The 18,215-nt window shown below is 39.8% G+C and overlaps 1 protein-coding gene across 3 annotated transcripts in view; it reads left to right on the top strand.

Moving 5' to 3' along the window:
• Window positions 1–18,215, top strand: part of MCMBP (minichromosome maintenance complex binding protein) — a 57,115-nt gene that overhangs the window by 20,425 nt on the left and 18,475 nt on the right. For all 3 annotated transcript variants that reach the window (XM_063670328.1, XM_054435355.2, XM_054435354.2), the window contains exons 2-5: window positions 11,673–11,758; window positions 12,370–12,510; window positions 12,626–12,667; window positions 14,117–14,218. In XM_063670328.1, coding sequence (XP_063526398.1) covers window positions 12,436–12,510; window positions 12,626–12,667; window positions 14,117–14,218 — 219 coding nt within the window. In that variant the 5' untranslated portion in view covers window positions 11,673–11,758; window positions 12,370–12,435. The remainder of the gene's footprint in view (window positions 1–11,672; window positions 11,759–12,369; window positions 12,511–12,625; window positions 12,668–14,116; window positions 14,219–18,215) is intronic.

Genomic DNA, 18,215 nt, shown 5'->3' with positions numbered 1-18,215 from the left:
GGAAAATTTATATTTGTTGTCGCTAACTGGGCATTTTGAGAACCGTTCCATTCCCCAGTGTCTTTTTGCAATGAGTGGTGGAGTCAGATCCAGCTAGAAATCATTGTAGATGGCAACACCTGACTTGTCTGGAGTTAACTTAGAGTTGTGGAGCGGCCTTAGCTCATTGAAAAAAACATCTTGGGGTACTAGGGAGAGAAGGCAGTAGGAAGCTAAATTATCCTCAGCAGCCAAAATCGACGGCAAACAATGTATGGTATTTCTTATAGGAGGGCCTCTAGTGCTCACTCAGGAAGTCCTTATTAATTTACCTGTAATTCTAATTAGTTTAGTTACCTGGCTTCCCAGGCTATAACTAAAGGCATTATATTAGAAGAAAGCCTGGATAGACGTCCGAACTTAGCCAGTGAACACTGACAGCCTGATGAAGAAATTTAAAACTACCTTCATACTTAAAAAAAAAAAAAAATCACTGTATAGCAGTCAAGAGTGCTTTGAGGAAGGGGCATGTGTTTTCCACTAAATCCTAGTAATTTATGTTCATAAGAATTCTAGAACTGATAATGGGTGCTCAACATAATGGCCCCAAAATGTCAACTGAAGATTCAATTGTAGCATTGGTTTAAGAGGGTGCAGATGCATAGATACTTTTTAGGAAAAATCCCTCGGAAGTAAAAAGGTTTGGTGCTTAAAGGGTTAAATTTCAGTTACTAATATTAGTTTATTTATTAGAAATACCCCATACTCTGATTTTGCTGGATAAATGAGATGATTTCATATTTGATAGAGATTTGAATGTATTTGTGTCAAATTTTGTCTTCTAAAGGTATGATCCTAAGGGACACATCTCATCATAGTACAGGAAGGATGTAACTTAGATATAAAATAATAGCTTTAGAGTATTTTATAAATTATGTGGATTGTTGTGGGAACCCGAGAAGTTTGTTGATGTGTTTCTCCCCAGAATGTCTTGTTCCCATGTACGTTGTGTCTTACAGAAAAGTCATAATGTGTTTGTAGAAGCTGTTGCTATATTTTCCTATCACTGTGATTGTATTGCATATCTTTATCATAACAGCATTACAAGTATGTTTGTGTGATAACTTATAGGCACTTTTTGGTTTAGTAGGAAATTGTTTTCCCCCCAGATAGGTAATGCATATGCATTGTACAAAAAGAAAAAAAGCAATTCGGTAACATATAGCAGAAAAGGAAAGATCTTTGAAGATCCTTCATCTTCAAGATAACCATTGGTTCGTGGTTGTGTAGTTTATTTTCTCTGCATATATTTAGACAGTTTTTTAAACTGAAAAGTTAAGTTTTGTTGTGTATTTTATTTTGAAATATGCATTTTTTTGGGGGGGGGGAGACAGTCTCGCACTGTCGCCCAGGCTGGAGTGCAGTAGCGCGATCTCTGCTCACTGCGACCTCCGCCTCCTGGGTTGAAGCGATTCTCCTGCCTCAGCCTCCGGAGTAGCTGGGACTATAGGCGCGCGGCACCATGCCCGGCTAATTTTTGTATTTTTGGTAGAGACGGGGTTTCACAATGTTGGCCAGGATGGTCTGGATCTCTTGACCTTGTGATCCGCCCACCTTGGCCTCTCAAAGTGCTGGGATTAGAGGCGGGAGCCACTGCGTCCGGCAGCCTGAATTTTTCCCTTTCTTCCTGTCCTTGTCATATAGTGTTGTATAAACTTATTAACCCTGTCATATATTTTAAGTTAGGTGTCACAATAATCTAGAGTGTGCTGTCCAGGGCAGAAGCCATGTGTGGCTGTTTAAATGTAAATTAATTAAAATTACACAAAATTAAAAATTCAGCTCCTCGGTGTTACCACATTTCAAGTGCTCAGTAGCTACATGTGGATAGGGGCTATTGTGTTAGCACAGATCTAGCATATTCCTAACATCAGGAAGTTCTACGTACAGCACTGATCTAGAGGACACCACTTTTTAGTATGTGATGCTAGTTTTTTTGGATAACCAGCTACTCACTGACTCAGGATCTGAATTTGGTCACTGTATCTTACCCATTCTAGGGGTTTTTTTGTTTTGTTTTTGGGATAGAGTTTTGTTCTTGTCACCCAGGCTGGAGTGCAACAGTGTGATCTCTCAGCTCACTGCAACCTCCGCCTCCCGGGTTCAAGCAGTTCTGCCTCAGCCTCCGGAGTAGCTGGGATTACAAGTGCCTGCCACCATGCCAAGCTAATTTTTTTTTTTTTTTTTTTGAGACTGAGTCTTGCTCTGTCACCCAGGCTAGGGCACAGTATTACAGTCTTGGCTCACTGCAGCCTCTGCCTCTTGGGTTCAAGCGATTCTCCTGCCTCAGCCCTCCGAGTAGCTGGGATTACAGGTGCATGCCACCACGCCCAGCTAATTTTTGTATTTTTAGTAAAGACAGGGTTTCACCATGTTGGCCAGGCTGGTCTTGAACTCCTGACCTAGTGATCCGCCCACCTTGGCCTCCCAAAGTGCTGGGATTATAGGTGTGAGCCACCGTGCCCAGCCGCTAATTTTTGTATTTTTAGTAGAGACAGGATTTCGCCATGTTAGCAAGGCTGGTCTCGAACAGGTGATTTGCCTGCCTTGGCCTCTCGAAGTGCTGGGATTATAGGCGTGAGCCACCGCGCCCGGCCCAGACCCTCATCTCCAATGCTACTGTCATAATTAAGGCCATCGTAGTCTCTTTCCTGGACGCTGGAACAGCCCTCTAACTAGTTTCTTGCCTCCAGTCTTGCTTCTCTTCCACCTGCCATACTGGAACCAAGTCCTTCAGTGACTTCTTGTTACCCTTACTATCTGATCCAGGCCTTTTAAAGTGGTTTATGAGGCCCTTGTTGGCTCCACCCTTGCCTTGCTCTGAGACGTTATCACTGCCTGCCCCCTCCTCATACTCCATCCCGGCCTCACTGAACCTTTTTTCAGTTCTTTGATTTTGAACCTGCATCTAGGCCTTTTGCATCTGCTATTTGTTGTGTCTGATTCCCCCTCCCATCCCATGTCCACTTTTCTGGCTAAGTCTTACTTTTCCTTTGGGAACCTAATTTAGGTACCAAAGTAGGGTACCCTTGCTCCATGTTACTGCAGGATCCTATTATATATGTCTTTGAAAAATAGTGTGTAAAGCGCATTGTTGAAATTCCTTGTTTTTGAAGTTCCTTTGCTGGATTTTGACCCCGCGAATTCAGGGCCCCTGTATCTGCATTATTCACCACTGTATCCTAATTTCTTAGAATTTGCTTTGTACATTGAAAGTGCTCAGTGGACACTTGTTGAACAAAAGCAGTGGAAAGACTGAGTAATCAGAAATGTTGTTAATTGAAATGGCTAGTGAGATCACAAATCTCAAATTTTTTCTTTTCTTTTTTTTTGGAGTCAGAGTCTTGCTCTGTTGCCCAGGCTGGAGTGCAGTGGCGTGATCTCAGCTCACTGCAACCTCCGCCTTCTGGGTTCAAGCCCCTCATGCCTCAGCCTCTGGAGTAGCTGGGATAACAAGCGTGCACCACCATGCCCGGCTAATTTTTGTATTTTTAATAGAGACAGGGTTTTGCCATGTTGGCCAGGCTGGTCTTGAACTCCTGGCTTCAAGTGATCTGCCCCCACTTAGCCTCCCAGAGTGCTGAGATTTCAGGCGTGAGCTGTTGCACCCAGCCTCTTTAGCTGTTTTCCCTTCAGTTATTGGTTAGACCAAGATCATTATTCTGGTTATATTTAAGGTTCTTTGATTGCATCTAACAGAACTAGACTAGCTCATGCAAAAAAAAGCAGGGTTGGGTGAAGAGGGGCAGAACAGACTATTTTATCACTAGCATTTTAGATAATTTAAAGCAGTGATAAAATGAACTAAAAGTTAGTTGGTCTGCTTTTTATTATCACCATGAATCTAAACCGACAATCTATGCCCTTATTGTCTGTACCCAGCTTGGACCTCTTCTACCACTCTGTCCTTGGTAGGCCACTGAAAAAAGTTAATTTATATTAAGGCTATAAAACCCAAGAGCAGGAGAAGTGGTTGGGTATTCGAAGAGACTGAGTGGAATCAGGAGCTGGAAAGCTAGCAGGAATCCAAGCAACTCAGTATTTCTTCTCTTGGGCTACATTCATCTCTGCACACTTTCTCTTTGTCTACTCCATGTCTCCCAAATTTACTTGTTCTCAGTTCCAACCCACGCTAGCTGGCATGTTTATTTTCAGGCATAGAAAATCTGATTGGCACAACATGGAGTCAGGAATCCATTCACTCAGGGATCAGTCATCTGTGGCCATGGCACAGAGTTAGGTAGGACAATCGTGACTATTATCCACATCTCAACATTGGGGGCGTTCTGAGAGAAGAAGAATAGCTCCGGCAGCCATGGCAGATGGCATACGTAGGAGTTTTTAAGTTATAATAACTTACACATGGTTTTAAAAAAATCAACATGATGGTATGAACTGAGTGAAAGTGTGTGCCCCCTCCATTGAAGTAACCACTTTTTTTTTTTTTTTTTTTTTTTTTTTTTGAGATGCAGTCTTGCTCTGTCGCCCAGGCTGGAGTGCAGTGGCGCGATTTCGGCTCACTGCAACCTCCCCCCTCCCAGGTTCAAGCGATTCTTCTGCCTCAGCCTCCTGAGTAGCTGGGACTGCAGGCGCCTGCCACCACACCTGGCTAATTTTTGTATTTTTTGTAGAGACGGGGCTTCACCATGTTGGCCAGGATGGTCTCGACCTCCTCTGCTCTCGTGATCCACCACCCTCGGCCTCCCAAAGTGCTGGGATTACAGGCATGAGCCACCGCGCCCTGCCTGAAGTAACCACTTTTAACTGTTTTTGCTTTTAGAGATTTTTTTTTTTTGAGACAGAGTCTTGCTCTGTCGCCCAGGCTAGAGTGCAGTGGCACCATCTTGGCTCACTGCAACCTCCACCTCCCAGGTTCAAGCAGTTCTACTGCCTCAGCCTCTCGAGTAGCTGGGACTACAGGCGCCCGCCACCACACTCAGCTAACTTTTTGTATTTTCGTAGAGATGGTGTTTCACCGTGTTGCTCAGGCTGGTCCCAAAATTTTTTTTTCTTTGAAGTAAAATTCACATAACAAAATTTAACATTTTAAAATATACAATTGAATGTTTTTTTACTGTATTCATAATGATGTTGTGCAACCATCACCACCACTATCTTTTTCTCTTTTTTTTTTTTTTTCTTTTTTTTTTGAGACGGAGTCTCACTCTGTTGCCCAGGCTGGAGTGCAATGGTGCAATCTTGGCTCACTGCAACCTCTGCTTACTGGGTTCAAGCGATTCTCTCGCCTCAGCCTCCCAAGTAGCTGGGATTACAGGCATGCACCACCATTCCTGGCTAATTTTTGTATTTTTAGTAGAGATGGAGCTTTACCGTGTTGGTCAGGCTGCTCTTGAACTCCTGGTCTCAGGTGATCCACACGCCTCGGCCTCCCAAAGTGTTGGGATTACAGGCATGAGCCACCACGCCCTATCATTTTCGTCACTCCAAAAAGAAACCCCATACCTTTAGTAGTCTCTCCCATTTCTTCTGTCTTCCATCTCTGGCAACAACTATATTTCTGCCCATGGATTTACCTATTCTGGATGTTTCGTGTAGATGGAATTATACAACATGTGGCCTTTGGGGTCTGGCTTCTTTTCATTTACCATGATATTTTCATGGTTCATCCGTGTCGTAGTACGAATCAGTACTGCATTCCTTTTTTTTTTTTTTTTTTTTTAAGAGACAGAGCCTAGCTCTGTCGTCCAGGCTGGAATGCTGTGTGGCAAGATCATGGTTCACAGCAGCCTTGAACTTACAGTCTCAAGTGATCCTGCAGCCTCAGCTTCCTGAGTAGCTGGGACTACAGGCATGTATTACCTGTATTACCACACCCAGCTAATTTTTAAATCATTTTTTGTAGATTTGGGGTCTCACTATGTTGCCCAGGCTACACTCAAACTCCTGGCCTCAAGTGACCCTCCTGCCTCGGCCTCCCAAAGTGCTGGGATTACAGATGTGAGCCACTGTACCCAGTCTGCATTCCTTTTTATGACTGAAAATAACATTCCATTGTATGTCTATACTGCATTTTGTTTATCCATATATTTGCTGATGGACACTTGGGTTATTTCCTGGCTGTTATAAATAGTGCTGCTATAAACATTCATGTACAAGTTTTTGTGTGAATGTAAGCTTTTTGGTTCTTTCCCAGATATGCCTAGGGATGGAGTTGCAAGGTCATATGATAATTTTACATTTAACTTTTTGAGGAATTGCCAAACTTTTCCACAGTGGCTGCACCATTTTACCTCCCAGGTTCAAGCAATTCTTTTGCCTCAGCCTCCCAAGTAGCTGGGATTATAGGTACCGCCACCAAGCCCAGCTAACTTTTGTATTTTTAGTAGAGATGAGGTTTCACCATGTTGGCCAGGCTGGTCTCAAACTACTGATCTCAGGTAATCTGCCTGCCTTGGCCTCCCTAAGTGCTGGGATTACAGGCGTGAGCCACCACGCCCGGCCTAAAATGTTTTTAAGAAAGGTTGTGTGAGAAGAGAACAAGAGGCACATTATATAATGTTAAAACAGTCAGTTCACCAAGAAGACCTAACTATATATACATCAAGCAACAGAGCTTCAAAATGTATGATGCAAAAACCAGCAGAAATAAAAGAAGAAATAGGCAAATCTGCAATTGTAGTTAGATATTTTACTACTCCTCTCTCAGTACTTGACAGAATAGTGGGTAGAAAATCAAAAAGAATACTGAACAACACAAAACTACACAACAGTGTCAACCAAGTAGATCTAATTGACATTTGTCTACTAATGACAGCAGAATACACATTCTTTTCAAGTACACATGTAAATTCACCAAGATAAACCACATTCTGGGTCATAAACCAAATAGTGAACTTTATATTTAAGAAGAACACTTCTAAACAATCCATGGATTAAAAACTCTTAAAGGAAAGCTTTAAATATTGTGAACTAAACCAAAATGAAAACTCAACATACCAAAATTTGTGGGATACAGCCAAAGATGTGCTTAGATGCATTAACTGCCTTAATTAGAAGAAAAGGTCTCAAGTGAATAATTTGAGCTTCCACCTATGAAACTAGAAATGAAGAGCAAAATAAACCCAAATTAAACAGAAGAAAGAAATGATAGAGAACAAAAATCCATGAAATAGAAAACAGAAAAAGAAAAAAATCAGTGAAACTCAAAGCTCTTTAAAAAAAAAAAATCAATAAAATTGTAGACCTCTAGCCATACTGGCAAAGGAAAACAAATTACCAATATTAGAAAAGAAAAAAAGGAAGACAAATTGCCAATATTAGAAAAGAAAGAGGAGATACCACCGTAGACTGTACAGGCATGAAAAGGATAATACAAGCAGCTCTACAGATAGAAATTCATCAACTTAGATGAAATGGACCAGTTCCTCAAAAAACACTGTATTAGCTTTCTATTTCTCCTGTAACAAATTGCAAATGTAGTGACTTTAAAACAAAAGGTTTGTATTTACAGTCCTGGAGACAGAAGTCTGACATGGGTCTTACTGGGATAAAATCAAATTGTTGACAGGACTTGCATTCCATTGTGGAGGCTTTAGGAGAGAATCTGTTCCTTGTCTTTTCCTGCATCTAGAGTCTGCCCACATTTCTTGGCTTGTGGCCACCTTCCATTTTCAAAGACAACAAGTCGAGTTGTTCTCACATCTTACTCTAACTTCCTCTTTTGCCACATCCTTCCACATTTAAGGACCCTTGTGATTACATTGAACCCACCCAGATAGTTTTGTTTTTTTAAGTTCAACTGATTATTAACCTTAATTCCATCTGCTACCTTAATTCCTATGTAACATATATTTACTAGTTCTGGGGATTAGGACACGAATATCTTGGTTGGGTGGGAGGGGGTCATTATTCTGCTGATCACAGCCACAAACTATCCAAACTCACCCAAGCAGAATAATATTTCACCTTTTACGTCTGGCTTATCTCACTTAACATAATGTTTTCAAAGTTTATTCCTGTGTCTTCGTTCTTTTTTTTTTTTTTTTTTTTTGAGTCTGAGCCTCACTCTGTCTCCCAGGCTGGAGTGCAGTGGTGCGATCTCAGCTCACTGAAACCTCCGCCTCCTGGGTTCAAGCGATTCTCCTGTCTCACCCTCCTGAGTAGCTGGGATCACAGGCGTGTGCCACCACGCCCAGCTAATTTTTGTATTTTTAGTAGAGACGGGGGTTTGTCATGTTGGCCAGGCTGGTCTTGAAGTCCTGACCTCAGGTGATCCGCCCGCCTTGGCCTCCCAAAGTTCTGGAATTACAGGCGTGAGCCACTGCACCTGGCCCTTGCTGCTTTTTAATAAAGATACAAAAGCTAATTCAAATGGAAAAAGGATATTCTTTTCATCAAAGACATGAACAATTCAGCATTTACATGGAAAAATAAAATCCTCAACCTATACCTCATATTTCATATAAAATTAACTCAAAATGGATCATAGATCTAAGTATAAAACCTGAAACTATAAAACTTTTAGAAGAAAATAGATCTTTGTGACCTGGGGTTTGGCAATGAGTTCTTAAGACATGACACCAAAGGCACAGTGCATAAAACAAAAATTTGATAAATTGGGCTTCATCAAAATTAAAAACCTTTGTTCGGTAAAAAAAAATTCTATTAGGAGCATGAAAAGACAAGCTATACACTGGGAGAATATATTTGAAAATCTGGTATCAGAAAAAGAACTTGAATCCAGAATATATAAGAAAACACAGTGGTAATTTTAAAACTCAATTTTAAAAGGGGCAAAAGATTTAAGTAGGCTTAAATAGACATTTCACCAGCAAGTATACAAGGATAGCAAATATCCCCCTGAGAAGAGTTCAGCATTGTTAGCCATTAGGGAAGTGCAAATTTAAGCCATGATGTTGCATATTAGAACAGCTAAAATTTAAAAATACATAGTGATAGTACTAAGTACTGGCAAGGATGGGAACAGCTGGATCTCTTAGCAAAATGGTGCAGCCACTCTGGAAGACAGGTAGAATCTTATACATTTACCATGTACTCAACTGTGTCATATCTAGATACTCATTCTAGAGAAATGAAAACTCATGTTCACATGAAAACCTGTAGACACGTGTTTTATAGTTTTATTTATAGTTGTCAAACCTGAAGACAATCTAAATGTCCTTTAGCAAGCAAATACATAAACAAATTGGTTGTTATTCAGAGGAATAATAGGAATAAAAAGAAATGAAGTATTGATATACAAATGTGTTGGGGAGTCCCATAACCACCCATATGCTTGAAGATTTACTAGGACTTATATGATTCATTGTATAATTGTACTCCTCCTAAGATTTATTGCAGCAATATGGTAAGGATACATAGTTGGATCCTAAGGACACACATGGAGTCTGGAGGAATCCAGTGTCTTGATAATTTTTTCTTTTTGTGCGGTGGAGGGGGTGGTGTCGGGGGGGACGAAGTTTCACTCTTGTCACCCAGGCTGGAGTGCAATGGGGCAATCTTGGCTCACTGCAACCTCCACCTCCCGGGTTCAAGCGATTCTCCTGCCTCAGCCTCCCAAGTAGCTGGGATTACAGGCACGCACCATCACGCCTAGCTAATTTTTGTATTTTTAGTAGAAAAGGGGTTTCACCATGTTGGCCAGACTTGTCTCAAACTCCTGACCTCAGGTGATCTGCCTGCCTCGGCCTCCCAAAGTGTTGGAATTACAGGTGTGAGCCACCGCACCCAGCCAAGAGAATTTTTTCATTTTAAGTGCAGAGGCAGGAGGATCGATCACTTGAGCCCAGGAGTTCAAGGCCAACCTGGACAACATAGGGAGACCTCCGTCTCTACAAAAAGATTTAAAAATTAGCCAGGCGTGGTGGCCCGTGCCTGTGGTCCCAGCTACTCAGGAGACTGAGGCCAGAGGATCACTTGAGCCCAGGAAATTAAGGTTGCAGTGAGCCAGGATCACACCACTGTACTCTATCCTGGGTGACAGAGCAACACAACACCCTGCCTGAAAAAAGAAAATTGCATTTATGTACATTCAAGTAACTTAGAAATAACTTGCTGCTCCCCAGTCACTGCTTGATGTAGCTTTACTATCTGTTATGTGGTATTCTCACGTTTTTTACACAATTGCAGGCAGAATAGTTGGTGTGGCAGTCATGGCTGTGTGATAGTCTTTTCTTTAAACATCCAGTTTGAATACAAGCAAAAATACCCACTTATCTTTTACCCAACTTATCTTTTATCCCTACTTCTTTTTCAGAACTGGCCCTTGTCCAGTTAAGTAAACGTGTTTGGAAGTCCTGCTCAAACATGGTGTTAGGATTTTATGGTCCTTTTCAACAGATGCAGCTCCATAACAAGTGTAGACTTCTTTATTTTTTACTCCAAATCTTCATAACACTTGTGTGATGAATATAAACAGTAGCAGGATTGGCCAGCTGTGTGGTTTGGTGGTTTTAGTTCACATAAATCTGTATTCCGTCAATAGCTCACTTTTTGGTCTTGCCCAGTTCCCGTAAGTGCCTTCTGTAGATGGCTTGTTAAATTGTAAGCAGTAAATAGTAACTACACAGTAGAGTAATTGGCTGTCACTTTGGGTGATCAAAATTAACATCACCAATGAAGGGAAGATGGACATCATGTCTTTTCAGACACCTGGAAGGACAAATATCACTTATACAGTAGTTTGACAACATTGTTTAAACAGCAGTTTGGTTATACTTGATTGGAATCTGATCATAAGGGAACCAACAGATCCAGATTGAGAAGCATTCAATTTTTAAAAAAGGACCTTATTCTTCTTAAATAGCAATGTCATGAAATATAAAGTTTGCTGAACTATTCCATATGAAAGGAGATTAAAGAGATCTGATAGCTAAATGCGAAAGTGATCCTAAGCTGGGTCCTGTAACTGAAGGGGAAAAAGTGCTATAGAGGGGATAGTATTGGGTCATATGATAAATTGGAATATAGATGGTAGATTAAATAAAAAGTATTGTGCCAATTTTGAATTTCCTGAGGTTGATAACAGTACTATGGTTAGTACTGTTCCTTAGGAGACACGCTGAAATATTTGGAGGCAAAAATACCTGATAGTGCAACTTAATCTTAAATGAGTCAGAAAAAATATAAGAGATGGAGCAAATGATAAGCAAATGGGGCAAGGATACAGGTGTTCTTTCTAACTTTTTTGACTCTGGAATTATTCCCAAATGAAGTTATAAACAAAAAAACTTAGGCTCTTTATTTCAGGATAGTTGTAAAGATAAACAAAAAAACTATATAAAAATGTATTGAAAGAACAGAGTGCTTTACAAGCAGTGCTTCATATGCTGTTGAATCTAGGTGGCCTTGTATCACATTCTGTAGGTGTCCCCAGCTACACACTGTGGGTGCCAGAGAGCCTGCAGAAGGTCAGCATCCTCCTGATTTGTAACTGCCCCTTCCCCTGCTCAGTACAGCTTCTTGAATGTGTCTTGTGTAGTACTTCAGACACACTGAAGTATAAAATGCACCCTATCTAAAAATTCATTCTATCATAGTAGCTAATTTTAGTTTGTTTTTTGCTGGCTGAACTATTGTGTGACTCACCTGATCATAGTCTCTTATTATATATTGCATGTACATTAGCTTTGAAAAGTATATTTCTCTTTCAGCCCAAAATGGAGTTAATCCTGACTGGGAGAAGAAAGTAATTGAATATTTTAAGGAAAAGCTGAAGGAAAATAATGCTCCTAAGTGGGTAAGCTTATTGCTATTTTCGAGGGAGTGGGTTGGACAGACTATACAGTTTCTCTTAGTAGAGTAACTAAGTAACCCACATGTAATTTAAAAACATGTAAATTAATGTACTTATGCTTCAAGTACATTTGTATTAAAAGATTTTGGTCTTTTGCTAATTAAGTTTAAGCATGTAAATACTTATACATTATGCCTCTAGGTGGCAGTAACTGACCGTGTTACTTCCTGAGACAAATCTTTAGTTACAAGAGTGTCAGTTACTTTTGTTTTATTACCTTCATTTTAAAAAAATTGGCATGTGCTAGTTTTAAGAGAAGAGCTCAACAAAGTAAATGCCTTTTTGATCATTGAAAAGTGTTCTGAATGAAAAGCATTTTTTAGCATTCTTTTACATTGTGGTCAAATGTTAGCTAAAACTTGAAAGAAATGGAAGAGAACTTGGGTTCCAGCAATTATATTGACCATTGAGATCATTTGGCTCCCTGATGAGGCATGGGTGTGTGTGTGTGTGTGTGTGTAACAGTTTGAGTCTGGATATAAAGTTTGTGTATATATGCTTAATGTTGTATAGACAGGAAATTCAGTTGACTTACTTGATTATTTTCCTTTAAGGTACCATCACTGAATGAAGTTCCCCTTCATTATTTGAAACCTAATAGTTTTGTGAAATTTCGTTGCATGATTCAGGATATGTTTGACCCTGAGTTTTACATGGGAGTTTACGAAACGGTTAACCAAAACACAAAAGCACATGTAAGTATTGCTGTTTTCATGAAATTGTGGTATTAATTTTGTCCTTTTACTGTTTGTGGTAGTTTTGGTTCTGATATATTGATATAATTCTGTTTTTCTATGTTTGGGGTCATAGGTTCTTCATTTTGGAAAATATAGAGATGTAGCAGAGTGTGGGGTATGTATCTTTAATATATATAAAACATTTTTAGTAAGAATTTTTTCCTAAACAGAGAATTTATTTGTTTAGCTAATCTTAAATTTATTTATCTTGTGTATAAGTTACAAGAAATCATGTGAAATGTTTTCCTTATTTGGCTTTATTTAGGAGTTTGATGTGACTTTTTTTTAATCCTCTAAAGATCTTTTGAAGGGGAAATACTGTTAATGCCAAAATTAATTCCTCTTTCCAATACCTGTATATAATATATGTAAAACAAAGAACCCTAGTTTGCAAAATTAAATCCTTTTTAATTCCTTCAAAGACAAAGCCAATGGTAATCTCACTGTTTCTTTCATAGAAAACTGTCAGAATCAGCCTATAATACAGAAATTTAATGAAATATTCATTCCTAGGTAGCTCGGAGATGAGATTCAAAAGTCATATATTATTCCCTAGGAAAGGCATATTCTTTTTCAGATATACTTAGAAAACTCTAAGAAGTGGAAAGGACGCAAGAGACATCAAGTTTGAGCCTAATACATACAAGCAAGGATTTTTTTGTTTGCTTTTCTTTCTAGGCCCAAGGTACCTTTTTCCTAGAATGAGTCTTTTATTTATGACTCTTGAGCAACATATGTACCAACTCTCTGTTAGCCTTTGGTAGTGTCACACATGGACAGCCTCATCTATTTTATTGGCCCATTTCCAGATGCTGGGATTACTGAGTTATATTAATACATAGCTTTTTATGGTATACAGTAATGTAATATATTAGCCTAATGTGTTAGGGCTCCTTAAACAAGGGATACTGTAATCATTAATACAGTTGATCCATTAGGCTTGGCACAGTGTTTATTTTATGGAAGCACTCTAAAAGAAAAACAGACCTGAAGTTCATCATGTGTAAGGTTACGCAAGTCTATCTTTCAAATGAATTCATTACTCTGAATAATTGTCAGAAGTTACATTTTTGTTTAATATAATCTTTGCAGTAACCTTCCAAATTAGGGCAATTTTTCTGTCCAGATCTGCCTACTGAACTAGAATATTTAATGAGCAACAACTTCTGTTGTGAATTAACGGACTGATATTAGGGTTTGATAAATCAGTTTCCTAAGATTTGGATAAGCCAAGAGTTAGACTCCAAGAATATAAAAAGGCCTAGATAACCTCATAAAAGTAAGGTTTTAGATCCACAAAGCAGAGAACTAGACCCAGATTTTAAGTCAGTCCACAGAGGTCCCATTTTTCTGGATTTGAGGGAGGAAGTGTTTGATGACAGTATTTGAAGTGATTTTATATCCATTTTCTTTTAAAAAGTGATAGTTTGGAATTAGTTACTTGTTAATTAACTGTAAAATATTTGCTGTAGTGTTATAATGTGAAAATGTGGTTGCTAATTTTAAAATAAATTTTGGGTTTTTTAAAATAAATTTTTAAAAACACTTTTTATGTATATCACAGCCTCAACAAGAACTTGATTTAAACTCTCCACGAAATACCACTTTGGAAAGACAGACTTTCTATTGTGTTCCGGTGCCTGGGGAATCTACGTGGGTAAAAGAAATATCCTTTGTCTGAACTTTCTTATTGTGTTGATGGTTTCTAAAAACTTAGCCTTTAATTATTCTTCCTTTGCAAAGCTTGGCTTTATTTTAATAAAATGTGTTTCATTTGTTCTAATTGAGAAAACCCATAAAACAGGCTAAGTATTTGTCACTGAGGAATGCTAAAATAACAGTACATTCCTATAGTGAAATACTGTTAAAATAATTGAGGTAATTTTTTTTTTTTTTTGAGATAGGGACTCACTGTCACCCAGGCTGGAGTGCAGTGGCACAAACATGGCTCATTGCTGCTTCAGCCTGCTGGGCTCAAGCAATCCTCTTGCCTCAGCCTCCCAAGTAGCTGGGACCACAAGCGTGTGCCACCATCCCTGGTGAATTTTTTGATTTCTTATAGGAACAGGGTTCAGTTTGTTGCCCAAGCTGGTCTTGAACTCCTGGGCTCAAGTGATCCTCTCACCTCAGCCTACCAAAGTGCAGGAATTACAGACGTGAGCTACCATGCTCCGCCTAAGGCACATTTAAAGGTACTGAAAAAATATAATAATTAAAAAATAGTTTCAAATTAGAATTCATTCTAATTAAGGGAAAACAATGTGTTGGCTCTTTTGAGAGGGGATTGTAGAAACATTTCCTTTTTATTTACGATAGTAGTTTTTTAAGGCATGGCCCACCTACACTGAAATGCACAGATTTTAAGGTAATGCACAGTGATTTGGATAAATGCATACACCCATAGAATTTATATCCCAAAGTAAAGAACTTGTGCCTAAAAATTCCTTTCTGCCTTTTTCTAGTCACTACCTCCTCCCCTGCAAGCACAATCCTGAATTCTTGACTATGGCTTGGTCTTGCCTATTCTTGAATGACATCTAAATGGACTCATATAATATGTAGTCTTTGTGTCTGACATCTTGTGTTTAACATCATCCATTTGAGAGTCATCCATGTTGTGCGTATCAGTAGTTCTTCATTTCTTTCTTTTTTCTTTTGCTAAGTATTATTTGTTTATACAGTCTCCAATTGATGAGATTTAGGTTTACGGTTTTAAGCTGGGCATTTTCTTTGTGAGAACATTTTAAACTACCAATTCAGTTTTTTTGGTTTGTTTTTGTTTTTTTGAGATGGAGTCTCGCTGTGCTGCCAGTCTGAAGTGCAGTGGCGTGATCTTGGCTCACTGCAACCTCCATCTCCTGGGTTCAAGTGATTCTCCTGCCTCAGCCTCCCGAGTAGCTGGGACTACAGGCACACGCCACCACGCCTGCCACTTTTTGTATTTTTAGTAGAGACGAGGTTTCACCATGTTGGCCAGGATGGTCTCGATCTCTTGACTTCGTGATCTGCCTGCCTCGGCCTCCCAAAGTGCTGGGATTACAGGAGTGACTAATTCAGTGTTTTAACAGATATTTTGAGTCAGTTGTGATAAATTGTATCTTTCAAGGACTGTTTTGAAGTCATTTAAACCCAGTTGTTGAATTTATTGACATAAAACTTGTCAGAGTATTTTCTTTTTAATGTCTGTGGGATATCTAGCATTGATCTCTTTCATTCCCAATAATGTTAGTCTATTTTTAACTTCAATTTTCTGTTTTCTGCTTCATCCATTTCTGCTTTATTTCGTTCTTTTTGGTTTGGTTTTAATTGGTCTTTTTGTAGCCTTTTTTTTTTTTTTAGATGGGGTCTTGCTGGCTCTGTCGCCCAGGCTGGAATGCAGTGGCACAGTCGGCTCACTGCAACCTCCACCTCCCAGGTTCAAGCAGTTCTGTGCCTCAGCCTCCCAAGTAGCTGGGATTGCAGGTGCCTGCCACCATGCCCAGCTAATTGTTTTGTATTTTTGATAGAGACGGGGTTTTACCATGTTGGCCAGGCTGGTCTTGAACTCCTGACCTTATGATCCACCTGCCTCAACCTCCCAAAGTGCTGGGATTACAGGGGTGAGCCACCGTGCCTGGCCCTTTTTCTAGCTTTTTAAAGTAGATGCTTAGATTATTGATTTCAAATTTTTCTTGTTTTCTGATGTTAGCAACTAAAGCTATAAATTTCTCCCCAATCACTGCTTTAGTTGCATCCCACAAGTTTTCATTTGTTAGGTTTTTACTGTCATTTAATTCAAAATATTTTCTAATTTCCCCTGTGATTTCTTCTTTGATCCTTCACCCTTGCAACAGTCTGCTTCTGTGTATTCTCATTCTTTGTGCTATTTTTGTCATAGATTTCACTTGTCCTTAGATTATACAGCTCACAACATACTATTTTTGTTTTTAACAGTCATTTGTCTTTTATATAAATTAAGAAGCAAGAAGAATTCATCTTTTATATTTGGCATCATTTCCTTTAGCGATATTATTATTTTTTTTTTTTTTTTTTTTTTTTTTTTTTGAGTCAGAGTCCTGCTCTGTCGCCAGGCTGGAGTTGCAGTGGTGCAATTTCAGCTCACTGTAACCTCCGCTTCCCGAGTTCAAGTGATTCTCCTGCCTCAGCCTCCGGAGTAGCTGGGACTACAGGTGTGTGCCACCACGCCAATTTTTTTGTGTTTTTAGTCTAGACGGGGTTTCACCATGTTGGCCAGGATGGTCTTAATCTCCTGACCTCAGGTGATCCACCCACCTTAGCCTCCCAAAGTGCTGGGATTACAGGCATGAGCCACTGCGCCCGGCCAGCAATTTTTTTTTTTAATACAGATCTGTTGGTGACGAATTCTTTCAGTTTCTGTTCAATTGAAAATGTCTTTTATTTCACCTTCATTTTTGTTTTATTTATTTATTTATTTTTGAGACAGAGTCTCTCCCTTTGTTGCCCAGGCTGGTCTTGAACTCCTGAGCTCAAGTGATCTACCTGCCTCAGCCTCCCAAAGCACTAGGATTCCAGATGTGAGCCACCACACCCGGCCTCACCTTAATTTTTGAAGAACATTTTCATTGGATGTAGAATTTTTATTTTTTATTTTAATATTTTATTTATTTTAAAAAAATAGACCAGGCACAGTGGTTCATGCCTATAATCCCAGCACTTTGGGAGGCAGAGGCAGGAGGATCACTTGAGGCCAGGAGTTTGAGACCAACCTGGCCAACATGGCAAAACTCTGTCTCTACAGAAACTAGCCAGGCGTGGTGGTGGGCACCTGTGGTTCCAGCTACTCCTTTGGCTTGAGACGGGAGGATCACCTGAACCCAGAAGGCTGAGGTTGCAGTGAGCTGAAATCGCACCACTGCACTCCAGCCTAGGCAACAGAACGAGACTGTCAAAAAAAAAAAAAAAGAGTTGAGTTCTCACTGTGTTGCCCAGGCTACTCTCAACCTCCTGGGCTGAGTGATCCTCCCACCTGAGCCTCCCAAAGTGCTGGATTTACAGATGTTAGCCACTGCATCCACCTGGGATTTGTTAGGGGTGGTGTAGAACAGCCCTTGTTGAACAGTTGATCATCCTTATTCATGAGGTCTGCTATTTCTAGGTCTTACCCAAATGCCTGGAATGACTAGTAGGGTCCATTCTAGTATTATACTACTTCCAGAGTCTCCATTTAACTCTCTGCCAACTAGCAGCTGTTCTCTGCTAGGCCTCAGGGAATCTTGACTTGTATATCCACAGTTTAGTGTTTTGTCAGAGATCCAAATGGAAACTTCAGGGTCTTTTATCCATAACTACTTCCTTTCTAGTACTTCTCTGCAAATTCCAGTTGCTTCACTAGCCCTGAACCATGTGCTCTGTCTTCTCCACCCAGTAAGAGCAGGGCCTCTAGTGCTCTTTGTTGCAGTTTGGAGAATGTCTCCAGGAGAGAGCTGGGAGAATTTGGAGTTTACCTGCTGTGTTTCTCCTCATTCAAGGATCATAACCTTATGTTCCCTGTTGTCCAGTGACTGAAAACAGTTGCTTCACATATTTCGTCCAGTTACATTGTTGTTTACAGCAAGGATAGCAGCATAAGGCCGACACCCATTACTCTCATGACAGAACTGGAAGTCTCGCCTCCTTTTACAAATGCATTTCCATTTTAACTG

This window comes from Pongo pygmaeus, chromosome 8 (assembly GCF_028885625.2).
Source record: "Pongo pygmaeus isolate AG05252 chromosome 8, NHGRI_mPonPyg2-v2.0_pri, whole genome shotgun sequence".
NCBI lineage: Eukaryota > Metazoa > Chordata > Mammalia > Primates > Hominidae > Pongo > Pongo pygmaeus.
Note: the sequence above shows the minus strand (reverse complement) of the source record. Positions and strands in the feature narration are given on the sequence as shown.